At 46.9% G+C, this 17904-nt stretch overlaps 1 protein-coding gene and 2 long non-coding RNA genes across 4 annotated transcripts in view; 1 reads left to right on the top strand and 2 right to left on the bottom strand.

Moving 5' to 3' along the window:
* Window positions 1–1072: 1072 nt before the first annotated feature.
* On the bottom strand, window positions 1073–3342 carry LOC149366652 (uncharacterized). 2 transcript variants are annotated; one of them, XR_016284045.1, is made up of 4 exons: window positions 3160–3342; window positions 2342–2398; window positions 1805–2237; window positions 1073–1434 (listed from the first exon to the last, which is right to left on the bottom strand). It is a non-coding gene; the product is annotated as an uncharacterized LOC149366652 (long non-coding RNA). The 2 variants fall into 2 exon arrangements; XR_016284044.1 differs by having other exon boundaries at window positions 1074–2237; window positions 3160–3340.
* Window positions 3343–13862: 10520 nt separating this feature from the next.
* LOC149366651 (uncharacterized) lies at window positions 13863–14847 on the bottom strand. Its single transcript, XR_016286540.1, has 2 exons — window positions 14621–14847; window positions 13863–14006 (listed from the first exon to the last, which is right to left on the bottom strand). It is a non-coding gene; the product is annotated as an uncharacterized LOC149366651 (long non-coding RNA).
* Window positions 14848–16617: 1770 nt separating this feature from the next.
* The window catches only part of LOC149366650 (uncharacterized), a 35968-nt gene continuing 34681 nt past the window's right edge, over window positions 16618–17904 (top strand). Inside the window, exon 1 of the mRNA XM_089571558.1 lies at window positions 16618–16989. Coding sequence (XP_089427684.1) covers window positions 16946–16989 — 44 coding nt within the window. The 5' untranslated portion in view covers window positions 16618–16945. The remainder of the gene's footprint in view (window positions 16990–17904) is intronic.

Here is a 17904-nt window from a genome sequence, read left to right as displayed (position 1 = left end):
AGGAGACCCTTAAAGGCCTACTTGACCGAAATTTTTCAAACCGTAAAAAGGTTGTTTTTTCATAGTACACCCCCCTATCATGCTACCCACAAAACCACAGAGATAATATAACCAACTCACAAAATATTACGCTCCAGTTTCAAGCATTTACGGTGCCAAAGGCACGCAAAAAATCGGAGTTTTCAATACCGAAACTGGAAAAACGGGCGTTATTGCGGCCCGCCGGAAGTGACGCATGTTTGAGACTAGAGTCCGGACAGGCTCGGAGCGTTTGCTCGTTGCGGCTCGAGCAAAGCGCTGGTACCGGTAGCGCGTGCGGCACTTTGTGCGATAAATGCTGGTTATGTGTGAAAACACGCATCTTAAAACGGATGAAACGCCATAGAAAAAGTTTTAAACGTGTTTTATTTGCTGTAGTAGACTAGAAAACTCCTGGCTCAACCTCAGCGAAAATGATCGTGCCGCAATGCTAGTGAGCGTTTTTTGCCTGGCAGTATTCGATTACAGCTTGTGCAAAGTTCGGACATAGCGGAGGGAGGAAGCATATTCAAATGGAGTCCAAGTAGAAGTGCTTGTATTATCAAGTCGGCTTTTTTGAGCGGGCACGCGCGTGCCAACAGCACATGTGCGCTCAATATGTTGTTGTCTTGATAAAAAAAAAAATCACCTGCCTTCTCCTTTTCTTTCTCATTTTTCTCTCCCGTCGAAAGGTACCCACGAAACACGAAAAGAGCTAATAGACGTCTAAAAAAAGTCTCGTAAGAAAAAGCTTGACATCTAAAAGAAGTTTCATCTAAGCAGTTTTTTAGACTTCGACATCTACTAGCCCTCTATTAGCTCTGCTAACGCTACGCTTGTATACGGCTAGAAAACTTCTGAGGTAGAACTTTTTTAGAATTTTTTTAGACGTTCCTTTTTTTTCCGAAATGGGTGCCTGTAATATCTTACGCATTTCAAGACTGAGTTTTAGTGCTGCCTTTAAACCCTCTAAAGCTTTAAAAATGTTATAGTTCATTTTTCTGGTATATACTCAAAAATGAACTCAAAGCTGATTTGCAAAGACCCGAAAAATGAGCACACTTTTCAGTCACTGCATTTCTCTTTATTAAATCCAGTGCATACACCCATAAAAAAAAAGAAAGGGACCAGGAAATTAATGTTAGAAGCCATGGAGGAGGTAGCTTCACTGGTTTGGCTGACATTACAACGGTAAGCACTTGGATGGCGGGAAAGGGTCGAGCAGCAACCAATTGTTAAATCAAAAATTCATTCGGCCCCAGGCCTTGTTCACAACGGATGCGTTGACGATCAAGTTGCTGTGATGTGGACGGCAATGAAGAGATCGCTAGGTGTTCCAAACATCGCTTTTCTTGCAAGGAGGATGCCAACTAGACGGTGTACAAGGGGAAGTCAAATCCAGCTCTGTTCAGCAGCCTGCAGAAGTGAAAAATATTAGAGTAACCAAAAGCACAGTCAGTCAGGTGCATGTAGAATGGCCAATGAGGAGTCGGAAGCAAATAAGACCAGGAAATGGCAAGGAGTGACAGCACAGGCAATAAAATAAGCTAACCAAAAACATATAAGCATATGATGTCATTGCAAGCGGCATTTCAGCAGAGTGCTACGGCTCACCATAAACTCAAGAAGTCAACCACTGTGGAGGCCTTTAAGAGAAGCAAAATTCAAACAGCGTGCATGGACACTGAAAGCCAAGCAGTCAATAGCAAGTGCACTGCCTTACTGTGATGCACACTGTACTCACAGAACCTCCTAAGCTGCATCTCGCAAACAGGCTTTCTCTTACCTGAAAGAAGTGGCTGAATCAAAAGTGGTTGATGGTTGACATCTTGCACCGTCACACGAAACCATAGAAGAGATGCTGCTGTCCTGGTAATACCTGCATCACTTCAGTATACACAAGAGATGCGTTAAATCTTGGACCTAACCTTGACAGCCACACAGGGGCACATCTGAAAGATAAGACAAATAAAAGTGCGTGTGTATAAGGCTCTTAACACTGCATTGCCAAACAAGCCCTTTCTAATCTGTACGATGAAGCTCAAACAGCGGGCAAGAGATTACTTACACCACTGCACAAGAAGTATTTGTCCAGATTCCCACCTCAGAACTGAAACAATCTCCAGGCCAAGTCTTCTGAACAACCAAGTACAAGGTGCTGCGATTAATTTGCGTGAAACTAGACCAGGTCCTTGCTCCTCCGGCCAACAGTTGGGGTCCTAAAGGACAAACACATAATGGGGCTTGTGGAATGAACATTAGCAAACAGCCTAGACCTATACAAGAAATCATGAAGTGAAAGAAAAGGTGTCAGCGTGCTTACCAAAACTTGAGAAGTTGAGCAGGCAAGGAGGTCCTCTGAAAACCACTGTTGAACAGCCTGTACCCAAAACGAAATGCACACAGTGAAGCAGGGACAACGCCAGCTGTGCATGGTGCAATGGTTTCCCAAAAAATAAAAGCTGCCACGCCTGCAAAGCGCCGTAGTACTTCACTGCACTGTCAAACAGCCGGCACACATACAGAGCAGCACCACTGAGTAAACTACCTTTGTGCCGGGGCTCTCAATCGTAATGAAATAAAAGCTTGACGCAGTTAAGATAACCAAAAACTGAAGGCACAGCGCACGAAGGACAGGACAGGTCCTTCGTGCCTTATGCCTTCAGTTTTAACAATGTACCGACTAGCCCAAACAAATACCTTAGTGAAGATAGCCAAAGCCTTTTTAACGGGAGTTTCACTGACGGCAATCACAGCAAGGAGAATTGGAGCACACAGGTGGCCAGATGAGAGTCCTTGGCAAGAATAAAACCCTGCCAGAATGCAATAGAGCACAGACTTTGTCTAGGAAAAAATTCGCGCCTTATCAACGTACGCTTAAACAAAGCTGGTTGGTTTGAAGCTTTGTCACGTTCATATTGTCACCGCCTTGGTAAAGAAAGTAACTCGCATAGCCTAGCTGTATCCACTTAACAAAAGCTCAAATAGCACTTTGGTATGTAAAGCACTGGCTGATACTGTTTTGTGATTTGTAAACCAAAGGAGTGACACACTAGCCGACCGTTCAATCAGGCGCGTTAGAGGCTTAGCTAAAGTAAGGCCGACACTTTCACCACAGAAAAGAAATGGAAGGTTACTTACTTTTGCGGAAAACGAGGCTCACATCTCAGTGCAAAACTGGTAGTAAACGATACCGCAGAAAAAGGGAAAACTGCAGCGGCGTCAAGTGCCAACCAGCGCGGAAAAAAGTGCGCAGCGAAACGTACGCAGCATCCACTTTGCGCGCGTAGCTATCGCTAGCCTCTGCAACGCCAAATGAAGTACTAAATTTCTAAACGTAAAAATAAACAAATTATCAAAGAACCAAAAAAACAAACTGAATCTAATACTTTCATGTAAAACTAAGCACTTGCAGCTTGCACTAAGATTTATTTCTGCTTGAAACGGTTAAAACCACTGTGGCAAACTAGCCTGCATCGCCACCGTGCGGAGCGACACCAAGCAGCAAGCTGCGGCGTGACTCAAGAAAGATTATTGCCTCCAAGATCTGCCGACACGATAGCGCGCGGGTGACAAGCGCGCGAGCGAGCTCGGCGAAGGCGGCGGGAAGGCGGCGTATAGACCAGATTTTTGAGCCTCTCCTGGGCGCGGCCATTTTGCACCGACTGGCGCGCCGCGGTGCGGGCGTTTCTTTGGGGACTGCGGGGCTGCGGCAGTTCCGCGGCCGCGCCTGCATATAGCCGCGCTTCGGGCGCTAAAAAAACATTGTCGAGCATACTTCCGCTGCGTGGCTGTGTTGCAGGAAGTTTTTAAGTTATCACAGCGATAACTTTGACGCGTTTTAATGACATTTAGTTTGACATTCAGGCTAATTGTGCCGGCGCTTAGAACGCGCGCTCGTGCTTATATCGAATTCCGTCTTGCTGCGCCACCGCAAAGAAACTTTTTGTTCAATATCAAGCATTAGGTGTGCGGCTAGCATGCAGTTCCAATTCCCATGCACTCTTATTCCTTCCTGCCGGCCGGCCATAATGCCCCCCCCCCCCCTCCCCCTTCCACAAACAGGGCTTTCTTGTCGCCGCGCCAGTTTATCAACAAATTACCGCTGTGAGCTCAACTGAGTCGCAGCGCCAACAGAAAACAAATTTTGTCATGGTTTATGCAACCTGGTGCATAAAATAACGTACTTTCGCTTAATTTATCGAAGCTTGAATAGATATGAGCTGCTAATCCAGCTTTCACTAATTCTGAGGTCTGAACTCGCGTTATTTTATTCAGGAGCTCTCGCCGCGTGTAAGAGCGTTGCGTAGCCGTTTGGCTAAGTGTGTAAATGTAATGAAATCGCGCATATTTTTCTATGAATAAGGTAGATACCGCACCGCTGCGGTGGCTCAGTGGTTACGGCTCTCGGCTCCGGCCCAAAAGACGCGGGTTTGATCCCGGCCGCGGCGACCGAATTTCGATGGAGGCGATATTCTAGAGGCCCGTGTACTGTGCGATGTCAGTGCACGTTAAAGAACCCCAGGTGGTCGAAATTTCCGGAGTCCTTCTCTACGGCGTCCCTCATAGCCTGAGTCGCTTTGGGACGTAAAACCTTAATAAACCAAACCAAACTAAGGTAGATACCAACAGCAGAAATGCTATAGATAAACCTTTACCCTCCAGATAGCTCTGACATGCGTGCGGAAAAAGCAGCTGAAATCGGTAGCGGTCGTGCTTACAATCCTGTGCATGAAATGTGTTTAATGGGAACAAGAGCAAGCTCAGCGCAAGGATGCCGAACACGTACTGGTGATCGAAAACACGCGCTCCGTCGGGACAACCTTCAGTCTGCAGCTCGCCTATCCAGTTACTACTCCACTGAGTCAAATCAATAGATCTACATTCTGATGCATAAAATTATCATAGATGATATCGCACGTAAAAGGCGACAACAAACGACACGACAGCGCAGAAATCTGCTTAGAAGTGCCGGTTTCCAGTCCGTACACTACCTGGTCGACTACCCTCTGATGTCACGTTAACAAGTAACTGCGCACAAGATAACCGCAGTACTGTCTGGAAGAGGGAAAATGTGAGTAGTGACGCATAGCACACACCCTCATAGGTTAGCTGATGGAGCACAGCAACGGCAGAAGCGAACAAGTAAACATGCGTTCTAGGCGCGGCGCCGGCGCGACCCGCAGTCCCTCGGGCCGCGCGCGCCGACAGATGGCGACTGGTGTCGAGAGTAGGAGCGCGCCCGCAGCCTGCGTGCGAGGGTAAAAAAATCTGGTCTATACAGCGTACGCTGCGCCTGTCAATCCGCGTGCTGCCGCCAGCTAGCCGAGGGGTAACAGAGGCGTTCGCAACATGAAGCAAATTTTTTCGCTCGCGTAACTACCGTCGGCTTTCAGGGCCATTATATGTTACCTAAATCCAGCCTTACGAGTGGCGGATTAGCTGCACTCGATGTGGAACGTGATTCGGGCTCCGTATGAGAAAACGCGCTTTCAGTGTTCGAATACAAAGAGCGGTCTGTGGACCGGCGCGCCTGCTCTTCGAAACGTCAAGCAGGAGAGCCATCTAATTTATGTGCCGTGATTTACAGCATGTTTAATCCACGGCGGCAACTCCCTGCTGATTGCTAGGCGCGTCTCATTGACGTGGTCTCAAGTTCCACGTGTTAGAAACAAGTCTAGAAAACATCTGACTTCAGATGTTTCACAGAAGTTTCACAGCAAACATCTGACTGCAGATGTTTAAGAGACGTCGCAGAGGAAACTTCTGCTTGTCGACATCTATGAGACGTTTGAACGCAGCGCAACACGTTTGTAGTCATTTTCAGCTGTTCCGAGACGTTTGTAAGACGTTTTGTGTTTCGTGGGTATTCCTGCCTGTGCACAGAAATTTGGAACAGGAATAACATGCGTTCAGTTATATGAGGTCTTGGAGACGCGCCTTGAATGGTAACGCTGAAGCTTGCTGTAATCGACCTCAATAGTATGTATGAATGGCGTGGGGCAGTAAGAAATTCGACGTTTTCAATAACGCTCATGTGTCCTTCCAGGATTCTCAGCCCGGCCTGCGAATCTTCGAGGCAGCAGATACACTCGGCGCACGACGGCATTATTGCATGCGCATTAGGCAGAGTTGTACCTGCAATAAACGCGTGCATATGTGGATTCCTTTTCAGACGAAGCAGACCTCTCCTTAGACTTCTACCTGGTGTAAACAACGTGCCGTCAAAAGGGCGTTGCTCGATGAGCGAAGCCGTCCACTCTGAGCGGTCCCCGGTCCTTTTAGAGCGCAGCTCTTTGGCGTCCGTTCCTGGGTTTCGCGTCGTCGTCGTCGTCGGCGTTGTCGTCGGCGTCGGCCTCGTAACCAGCTCCGCCCCCCTTTCATCCGCAGCTGGGGTTGACTCACTATCGGCGTCAGCGGCATCAGTCAGTCGCTGCTATCTCTTCCCTCCTCCCTTTATCGTGTTGTCCGCTTGCTGCGCGCGCTTCTGCCCCCATCGTTTGCCGCTGGGTGTACACGCCGCCCCCCTCCCCCCTCTTCCTGCGAGTCTCCGGTTGTCAAAGCGCCGGCTCGAACTTAATTCCTTTCTTCGCTCCTCCTCCAAGGCAACCCCTGTGCGGTGGCAATCAGAGAGCCAGATCGGTGGCGGCGGATCTGTATATGTGCACCGCCCGAGCCGAAATTGCCGCTGCCGTTCGCCCTGTGCGGTGGCAATCAGAGAGCCAGATCGGTGGCGGCGGATCTGTATATGTGCACCGCCCGAGCCGAAATTGCCGCTGCCGTTCGCCACTGCGAAATTATCTGCCAGTTCTTTCTGAGCCATGAGCGAGACGACCGATGGAAGTCCTCCGTCTGCTAAAAAAAAAAATTCTGTGATAGCGCATACATGTGTTGCTCGATTTCTTTGCCTCAATCTATCGAAAAGGTGAAACAGCTTATTTGCTGCGCTCAAATTTCGCATTAGGAAGTAACGTAATCGTCGGTAATTTTTTTTTAGTGTCTCCTTCATCCGTTCCCGTTCCCTTACGGTGCGGTACAAGGTGTCCACCGAGATGCGAGACAGATACTACGTTTTCCTTTCGCCAAAAACAAAATGACCAATTTTTCGAAATAATGAGACTAGAGAGACCGACACAGCTACAGACCTGAGCTGAAATTTCTCATTATGGAGTGTCGTAATCTCCTTAGATTTTTTACTGAAACTAATATACGTTAAAAAGGTTCACGCAGTTCTTAGAGCCCAATAGTTTACTGTGCTTCTGCCATTGTTTTCTATAAAATAAAGAATTTTACGCAGACAGCCTGAAGTACAGGTTGGTCCTTCATGCGGCCACTTTCAGCGACATCTTGGTAACAGTCTCTCGCGTGTATTGTCTCCATGAGAAATTATGCGAGGATTTGCAAGAACTTCTACCGTTGCTGCGGAGCGTCAAGGTTTCCGCAGGTTTGCGCGTCAAGGTCAGGTCAAAGTTTCCGCATACGCCGACGACGTGTCCCTGTTTCTGCGGGACGAGGACAGCTACGTAGCGTGTTTACGGCTTTTCTCGAGTTATAGCGAGCTGTCTGGTGCCCTGCTTAACAGGAGCAAGAGCAAAGCTTTGCGCTTTGGCTCCTTTTTATTCTCCCGATTAGAAACGCCTCGAAGCGTTCTCCGAATTATAACCCTCTCGGTTCGTGGCATATGCTTTGCCGATCAGGCCAGAAACGCGTACGTGCTCTGTTGCATGATAGAGACCGGGACAGGTCTATTGACAAAGCCCAACCCACAAAAGGGGTTAGCGCGAGGCAGGAGCGTCAGTCACCCACCATTATCTTTCTTGAAGAAGAGAGGGGAATTCACGTTAAAGCCTGAGCTCCAGACAGCTCACACCAGCTTTCGAGATCGGGGGTGAAGGGCAGTGGCCGAGAGGTACACATGGTGCTTTCTGCCGCTTTCTGCATTCGTCGTATTCCTTTCCGCGGCCACGCACTTCGTCGACATGATGCCAGCAGTTAATTTTTCTCGGAGACCATCGAGCGTCGCGGTGAAAACAGCCAGAAACGCGCCAGAAGGAGCTCACAAGGGGTGCGCACTCACTTCGGAACATGCTTCAGAACAAGACCTACTGAACTACAGACCTGCACACTTGGCCCTTCTCCAGCGCGCATGTTCTAGTTCATGCCTTTTGCCGCTAGGGTAGAAACATTACGGGCAGCGTGGCGCTAATATATACCTGTTGAGAAAAATGGCCTCCTCCATTATTTTACTTCAAACAACACAGTTTTGTCGTTTGTCCACGTAATCATTGTCATTCATTTATCTATGCTAGGCACGATGGTGCTGACGAAAAGAAAGCGGATAAAAAGGAAGACGTTTTTTATACTCTTCCGGAGCAAAAAAAGTTATTATAGATATTTTTATTGCTGATGTTGAGATAGCAGAGAAAGACGAAACAAATGTATTAAATATCTTGCTCAAAATGGCAAACTATGATGATGATCATAGCAGACGAACAGAACCGAGCACCCTCAACGGCCAATAAGCTAACGAAAGTTGGCGCACGCTGCTCCATACAGGACCCCGCCATATGAGCAGGTCTGTAGTTTAGTAGGTCTTGCTTCAGAACACCTGAAACTGGCGAGCCGGCGATGCCGGTGTCTCAATTTTGCGTCATTTCCGGTCAGGTTTGTTAGTTGTCCAGCACACCGCTAGGAGACTGCATCGTCTGCTACAGAGGTTTTTGAACGCTCCTAACTATAAAATTCTAGACGCTTCGCAGCCCTAATATTCAATATAAATATTGTTCATAACATGCGCACGGCCAACGCCTTCGACGCCGCGTGAACGTGTTGCTGATGATTGTACGCACGGTGAAACGGACGCGCGGAGCGGCTAACCACGTGGAAGCGCTGCCAGGCGCCTTGCCGAAACGCGCGGGACTCAAGGTGCAGTCGCAGTTCGTCGGCACATCGTTCTCGACAAACCCGATGCCACAAACACCGGCATAGCTTCCGCGCCGAACGAACGGGCAGCAAGCTTCGTGGTGAACGCGCCTTAAAAATGCGTTGCGTTGTTTGTAGCTTACAGCGCCATCCCTGCGCCCCACCACCAGAATGTCGAACCGGAACCGAACCCGAAACCGGAACCAAAATTTTCACCCGGAGCCGGAGTGCACTGTTACCGAACCGAACCCATATTTTTTTCGCCATCTTGGAACTGAACCCGAACCGGAACGATTCAAAGGAACCGCTCCGAACCGGTTCGGGACTCAGTTCAGCCCAAGGAGGATATATAGAATTTGCAAGTTTTATATATCCTCCTTGGTTCAGCCGCACTTTCTTTTTCAACCCCGCACACTTTTTTTTTTCAGACAAAATGAAATAGTCTAGCGCGTAGGTTTACCCATCCGAAGCTGTCTGCGCTAGCAAGTGCGAAAATGGCACCCAGTATCTGCGACAACAGAATTGAAAGAAGTATGGTGTCCGGGAAGAAACCTGACTGATGCTTCTGTAATGTGCTGGCACCAATTCCAAAGCATTTATTTATTTATTCTGAGGGCCGAAGCATCACAGAGAGGAGTGGGTAGTAATAAGAAATATACAAGAACAATATTGGTACAGCAGAATTAGACTATATAATCGCTAACAACATTCTTAATTAACACGGGAGTTTCTAACGCATGTGATGGAAGCGGGAGGGTGGTTCCATTCTTTAGCTGTCTTGGGGATGAATGAGGAATAATTAAAGTTGGTGCGACTGCTTGGCACTTCAACCTTGAACTGATGGTCGCTGAGGGAAGAAATATATGAAGGCGGAAGAAGTAGCGAGACTCTGAGATGAGGGTTATAAAAGTAGATTTTGTGAAACAGACGTAAACATAAACAGATATAGACGTAAACAGACATTGCATGTCAGGTAGATATGAAATCTTGAGTTATTACTCCTCCCCCTTTACATGTTATGTATGGTTGTAATCAAATTGTTAGCACTGATCTAACTCCTGGTCTATAGACACCAATTTTCTGCTTGCGTGTTTCAAGCTTTCAAACTATGGTTTTGACATTGGTGCACATGGAGCACCCCGTGGTATTCGCCTACGACCAACAAATAAATTATATTTGAATTTCTTCTTGACGTAGTTCTGGTTTTATCCACAGAGCGATGGCTCTGACGTGTAGTTGAATTCAGGTTACATTAGGCACGAAAAAAACGGCAATATAACTGCTAATATGTAGTTTGTTGTAATACTAGCCTATGAAGCACGCTGGTTTAAGTTCAGTAGGGTTTCAAAACAATGTATCAGCGTTTATTTCACTGTTTTGCCGCGCCTCACGTTACCTAAAGTTCAACTACACGTTATAGCATCGTTCGGTAGATGAAACCGAGACCGAAACAGCATGAGAAGATAAATTATTTTCTGAATTATTCAGCGGCCGTAAGCGAATACCACACGGTGATACAGGTATTCTATTATCTAGTGCATCATTTGAAAGAATAAAACACGCAATAAAATTAGTTGTGCATAGTACTTTAAACACCTATTGAGAATACCTTCCCGTTCTTTGTGTCCTTTACCACAAATTTATGAAACATTAGCGCAGCGACCCAACAACGTTGTGGAGATATATTTTGAGGAAAGGAAATGGCGCAGTAACAGTCCCACTTCTCGATGGACACCTCAACCGCCCCGTATGGGAAGGGAGGAAGGTGGGAGTCAAAGAAGAAAGAGAGAATAGGGTGCCGTAGTGGAGGTCTCCGGAATAATTTCGACCACCTGGGGATCTTTAACGAGCACTGACATCGCACAGCACACGGGCGCCTTTTGCGCTTCGCCTGCTTCGAAACGCCGCCGGGTTCGAACCCGGGTACATCGAATAAGTAGCCGAGTACCCTAAAGTCTTAGCCACCGCAGTAGGTAGTGCAACATTTACTTTTTAAGCGCTCGTTGTCTCCGACAGCTGACGACACTGAGGCTATAGGGTGGCAGAAAGTTAGTCCCAACATTCCGCCTCACAGGTGGGCGATGGGGGGTGGTGAAGGTTTTTGAAAGTACATTTTTAAAAGTCAGTGCCCGGATGTGCGCCCACCGGGGTGTGGTGTGCATCAACGCACGCATGCACGCACGCGCACACACGCACCCCCCCCCCCCTCCCCAATTACAGTGTGGTTTTGGTAAAGGAGGCTATAATGCCAAACGCAGTGAAAAGAACAACTAAAACAGTATTCATACTCCGAGTTGGATTCGTACTTGTGGCGGCGCAACAGAAAAGCTTCGTTTAGAGATGCCTTAGGCTACTCGGCCATGTCCTAGGCTTCTTGTTAATTTGCTTGCATGGCATATTAAGAACCTTTCTGACCCCCCTTTTGCCTCGCTTGATATCGTCGAATTCAAAGATCTCGGCAGAAGTCCTTACGCCACCAAGACTCCCTTACTGCGCCCGCACATCAAAATTCCGGAACCAGTCAGGAGGCTGAACTTGCGCAGCATATTCCTTCTGCGCCTCTGAACAGTGACCTCGTTGAACGGGGCTGTTTTGCGTGTTCATCCGTCATGCGGGTTTTCCACATGCTAAGTAGTCCGTAAACATGAAGAATTCGCAGGGAATTCCGTAGTCTTTCATAGCAGACAGAAGTGTTGTAGTGAAGTGTATGATCTCAATGTATTTTTTAACAGACTGCTGAATTATTTTTTTTATTTAAATACACTGTCAATCCCCAGAGGGATTGTAACAGGGGTGGGTACAAGAAAAACAGTTTTACAGTATTATTAACAAAGAATTATACCAAAGAGAGAGCGGCACAATCGACTGGTCCCATTAATACAGGACGTGTCAAAGGTTATGTACAAAGAATTCAAGAGGCAACACAGAAAACTTACTGTGTTTAAAAATGCATGTATAACAATGGTAAGTACACAATTTCTAAAATTAGGATCATAAAATACATGCAAGTAATGCAGCACCAAACAATGAAAGCAAAATGATCAATGTAATAATGACACAGATGATACAATAGTTTTACTCTGCGTTTGGCCACAATAGCGCTTCTTCTACAAGCTGGGTAAACTTTCCAGGCGAGCTCTGTTGTGCAATTACTAGATCAAGTTTGTTCCACTCGCGCACTGCGAGAGGAAAAAAGTAGTAGTGAAAGGCGTTGTTTTTACACGAGAATTCCTGAAGCGTGAGAGCGTGTTTGTGGCGTGTGTTTCTTATTTATCAACCCCAAGGCGTAATTCGGAAAAAAAAAGAACATGCTTTACAAGAAAGGAAGCCGCCTTCATTTTCGCCTTAAGTTTTTACCTGCTTGCCTTTTGCAAGACCCCACTACACCCGCGATTCGGCTCTCGTTTTCATGAAGAAATGGAATGACCTTTAGGTTTTGCGTTCCCTGGAGAAAAGTCAGTGGTGGCGAGGAAATCTACGGTAAAGAGCTTCAGTCACCGCCAAAAAAAAAAAAATAATAATCGAGGCGGCAAAAGACAGAAATCGCGAATATAAAGACTCAATCCATATTTAAGAACAAGAATTATGACGTTGGAAGAGCGGTACTTTGAAGCGCGCCCGTTTAATGGCTTAGAAGTTCTCAATATTACGAAGCCCGTTGCATATGCGCTCTGCTCTTACGGATGGGGGCCTATTTTAATGATGTAGAAAGAATGTTCCGGCAGATGTCTTTGTTAGCATCGTACTCTGGATTTAAATGGTTTCAAGGAAAAATAATGAAGTAATCGGTTGAATTCGACGCTAGGAGGCGCGGCTATACACGAAGAATAAGGTGTAAGAAGGCAGCATGAAGCCAAACGTCGTATGGCTTAGATGTAATGCAAAATAATCTTTAGGTGCTTTTCGGGTGCTTTAAATTACCTCTTCTTTTTTCCGCCTACCTGAGTTTGGATTTAAACTACGAATATATCACATACCAACTGACTCCGACTCGTTCAGTTCCTTATACAATGCCCCAGAGAGCTACGAGTGTCAACATGTGTCAACTGTGGCGCCACCGTCTCTTACGTGTGGCGCTGTGTACTTCCATTGTTGTTAGCATCTCCAATTTTCTACTAAACATATTAAATCACCAGATGTAAGCTACAGTTCGGGACGGTCACGTATTCTAGTTGTAAAGCGAGACTGAAATATGCGACTACTGCTGGCTGGTTTCGCAGCGCCTTTTCTTTTAGGCTATGGTCACGGACTGCTTGTTCGTTTCATCGGATCACCATGCTTGACCACACGAATTTCCATTGAATTCTGGAATACAGCATTACTGTATAACGCGAGGTTCAATGATAGCTGTTGAGGTATTTTCATTTCACAATATATTGAACTAAATAGTTTGAGAGCGCCATGCATCTACACGGTGTTTCACATAACTCTTTAGAGAGTATTTAAAAATAGGCTTTTTGAGTTAGAAGAGCGTTATTTTCAGCACAGCACTGTCAGCAGTGCAGTACATCAGAATAGAGCTAAGACGTGCTAACTAGCAGGATGTTTAACAAATATTCTGCAGTTAAGCTCTTAACTGTTACTGTTAGGCTCCTTAGTTATTAAAAGGCGCGCACCTCACCGTAGCTAGAATCCATATCAGTTTTTATGATTTCGAAAACGCGCTTACCCTCCCAAGCAACCACCGACATCCTTCGGACGGCCGACAGAGGTCTGTTTCGGATGTTCTGTACGTCCGCTGAACATCCGCAAACAGCCGATAGACGTCCGTCGGCCGTCCGAAAGGTGGCCAAAGGTATACGGTTCGCCCGCCGACGGACGTCCAGTTGAGTACGTCCATTGGCGGATCTTTCTCGAATATTCGCATATATGGTGCATGCGTGCTTTTTTCACTCCGCGCGATGCAATAAAACCAAAAACAATTTGATGCATAGCACGCATATTTTATTGTGGTTGATGATACATCAGCAGAGCAATGGGTTCTATTCGGAAAATTTCCTAAATGTGACTCGTCAAATGTGGCAAGCTTGGGACACACATCCGTAATCTTCCCATCCACAGGATTTCTGAAATAAAAAGAACGCGGCAAACATCAGTCATGTGAAACAAATGGCACAATGCAGCAACCCAAGTAAAAACATTGGAACCAATTAATAGAAGTGTTTAATGCTGCAAGTATAACAGACAATGCACTTTACCACCTCCACAAGTATAAGGCAATAACAGCTCTCACTTTTCCACACCATATTTGACAATGTATCTGTTCTTTATTTATTCTCATGGGCCTTAGGGCACTAACCTGCGCAGCACTGTACGCGACTGTGCACAGAAAGCCGCAAAGCTTCCGTTGCGAACCACTGCGAACTACACGTGCTTCCTACGGTTTGCCTTTCGCGCGTTGTCACTCTTTATATAGGCACAGTGAACCTAGCGATGCCTTAAAAATTAACAAGATGCGAAAATACTCCGTCCCGCAACTTTGAAGAGGAGTGGGAATTAGTCGCGCGAGTTGAGGGCTCCCGCAGCTGTGTAATGTAGGCTCCCGAAAGTGTGAGAACAGCACACACTTGTGGAAGCCATCTCCTCGCGCTTACTGCTCCCACTGTCCCGTGAACGAATGTTATATGAGCATGCTGCATTGTCCTAGAAGCAAGTTCCAAGAAGTGTACTGGATACATACCTTCGTAGGCAATCACATGTGCACTAAGCCTTCTTTAAACCAAGGTCGACGCAGTACGGGATTCCGGTGTTCCAGAAGAGCTTCAGGCGCTTCCCGTATCTTTCGAATTGCTTAAGTTACATTCTACTTTCGTCCACAGACCGAACAAAGCCACACATTATAATAACAGAGCTATAAAGCTCTGCGCGACAACACCACGCGACAAAACAACAACAGCGCTACGGAGCCGTACTGATGGATTGGATTGGACTGACCACGAAGTGACATCTATGATGATGGTGATAGCAGAATGCACGGGAGTTTTGATACTGAGGTACGAATGGTTTCAATGGCAAGTTTAGCTAGCAAAACGGTGGACATGTCGCAGAACTCCACTAATTTGGAGAAGTTTTATAATTATAAAACTAGGCATTGAGTTCTTGCAAAATTCTGCAACACCTGCTTCTCCTGTTAGATAAATTTAGCTCGTTGGCGGCTCTTGCACTGCAGGTAGGAGTGGAATCGCACCAATTTACAAACATCTTCGCGTCAAACCCTCCAACTGATGCAAATAAAACAGTATACATACACGAAAGACGCGAATATTCTGTGAAATAAAAAACGTCCATACTCATGGCCTGGGAAAATACTCGGCCTTACATCCTTCGGACGTACACCTCGTCTCTCATGCGGATATACAAAAGTGGACACTGTCCGTACGTCCGGCGGATGTACGAATACGGATATCCGAAATCGGATTGTGTTCGTACGTCCGATGGACGTCCGATCTCGGCAAAGGACGTTCGGATCTAGCTCGTACGTCCGACGGATATCGATGGTTGCTTGGGCTCGACGCTGTGACCAAACAAATTTTGGCTATTTCGACGAGTTTCATGCACTGGAGAGGTTGCTTTGCCTGTAGGCTTCTCAAAAGCGAATGCAATTTGTCGTTATTTAGCCATAATTTGTTTGGCCACCGAGCCGAGAGTAGCCGCGTTTTCGAAATTCTGAAAACAGATATTGATATTACTTACGTTGGGCTACACACCTCTTAACAATTAAGGAGCCTAATAGTATTAGTTATAAAGTTAACCAACCTGCTAGTTTGTACGCCTTAGCTGTATTTTGCTGTAATACCCCGCTGACAATGCTATTCTGAAAAAAAAAACACTCTTCTAACTCAGAAAGGCTATTTTTCAAAACAGTGTAAAATATTAGGTGAAACACCTTGTGTGCATAGTTATAGGACACACTAGTTATCCGCACACACTTGTTCTTCGACTTCGGCTTCGACTTCGAGCCGGAGGTTATGACGCGAGCGGAGGTATTCGTAACCAAGGCATGGTTCCCACGCTTACCAACCTCCGAAGGGTGGCAGAAGGGCTACCCTGGCAGAAGGGTGTGGCAAGAGCTTTTCTAAGCTGAATACCAGCCTCTGCCGCTAGTGCTCTGCCGCAGTACATTTTTGTCAGAAGGGCGAGAAAAAGTACATGGGCATAGCTGGCGCATTGACCCCCACCCTTCGGTGGGCCCTTTTTGGGGAATTGATCGTCAAGCTGGAAAAGAGTTGTTCGACTCCTAGAAGCCGGCAAGGTTCAATTCGTGGGACTAAATAGATACCCGCCACGTGTCTTCTTTCACTGGTTCTGCTCTCGCAATATTATGGCAACTTTCTAGAGCACACATTCAACTGAACGCAGCTTTGGCGGCAGCCAACTATATTACTCTCCCGTATCGAAATGAACAGGTGACGTGGCACTTGCATGCACTAGACTGAAAAAAGCCAAGCAGTGGAGCGCGATATACCGAGATCCGAAAACAGAAGTGAAACAATGCGATCCGCCGCCTAAAAAAGAAAGAAAACAGAAGAAGCGCTACGGCCTCAGATGGAACACGTGCGAACTAAGATTTATGATAAGGTCCCCCCGCTTGTTCCCGGCAGGCCGGGCGAGAATTTGCGAGACTATCCCTAAGCCTACCGTGCTTTAGCGATGCGGTGACAACATGGCTTCGCCCTTTTCAGTGGTGCTCGGGATGCTGTTTTCTTAGTTATTCATGACGACGTTAGAAATTTACCTTTTAATTAATTAACTAATGAAGCCATTCCTGCTTCCATCGTCGAACTGTGACGTCGGCTGAAACCCTGTGTTAGCTGCGGTCTCGGAATTGCTTCAAGGGGCCGGCCAAGCCACTACGGGCTCCGGACAACGTCGTGTTCGTGCCAGCGGTTCGCTTGTCCGTCGCCAAACACGGCAGGTCGCCTCTTCAATCGCGTAAGAAAGAACTCCTGGGCCAGCTCGTCATGGAAGTGCGGTGTTGTGGGTGTCGCCTCTTCAAAGGGCTTGCATGGACGATACCTTCCTAAAGCTTCATTCGCGTCTGCAAGAAAGGTAAGTGTGATTACCACCGCTCAGTTCTGCAACTCGCGCTGCTGAATCTGCGACTATTGCAACACTCGAGCTTTTGTTAGCTTGGAAAATGCGTTGAACGCAAATACGAAGGCACCGTAAAGGCCTAGGCGATTTTTTGCGCTAATTGCGAAGCACAGGTGCAATCAATGATAGGCCACAGACAGTCATGGGTCGCTGAGGGTTCGATGGCGCACCTGTTGCAGATCTAGAAATGAAAGGCACGCCCTAACGCGATCATCTGTTACAGAAAGCAAGCAGGGAGCGAAGTAAGTACCAAACTTGTCGCTCAGCCTGCAGGTTTTGGAATTAGAAGCTCTGTGCTTTCCAATAGGTTCAAGCATCCTACAGTAAGAGAAAGAATAGGAAAGGCATGGAAATTAGCAGGGAGAGGATACCGGTTTCCTACCCTGCTCTGTGGGAAATGGATGAAGTGATGTGAAGCTGTATGAGAAACGGTAAAGCGCTGTTTTCTGAAGATTGTATAACCGCTTTCCTTCAAAACATCGGATAAGCCTTGAATTTGTGGGTGAGCAAAAGACACGCGATTGGCTTCCATGGGTATGCGTTCGCGTGCTCATATCGATTGCACTGTCAGGCACATGTTGAGGCGGAGGCCCCAAAATTCGCCGAGTCTTCAGCCTAATCAAGTTGCAGTAGCACTCTTACATTAACATGAACTGTGTATGGAGGGCATTTTACTGCCGACTGCCTGCCTCAGCTTGATGCGTCATTGTACGTTCACACCAATGAGCACGCACATCTTTAATAATCCACAATTTGTACGCAGAAGCAAAGAGCCTTCGCCGTGCTTTCAAAAGCCCTTAGCGTAAAATTACCAGCTGTTCAGCACTGGCATACATGACCGTATCGCTTGTCGCGCAAGTCGGCGTCAAC

The sequence above is a fragment of the Amblyomma mixtum genome, chromosome 1, assembly GCF_055824585.1.
Source record: "Amblyomma mixtum isolate Tamu chromosome 1, ASM5582458v1, whole genome shotgun sequence".
Taxonomy (NCBI): Eukaryota; Metazoa; Arthropoda; class Arachnida; order Ixodida; family Ixodidae; genus Amblyomma; species Amblyomma mixtum.
This window is presented reverse-complemented; position numbering and strand designations above follow the sequence as displayed.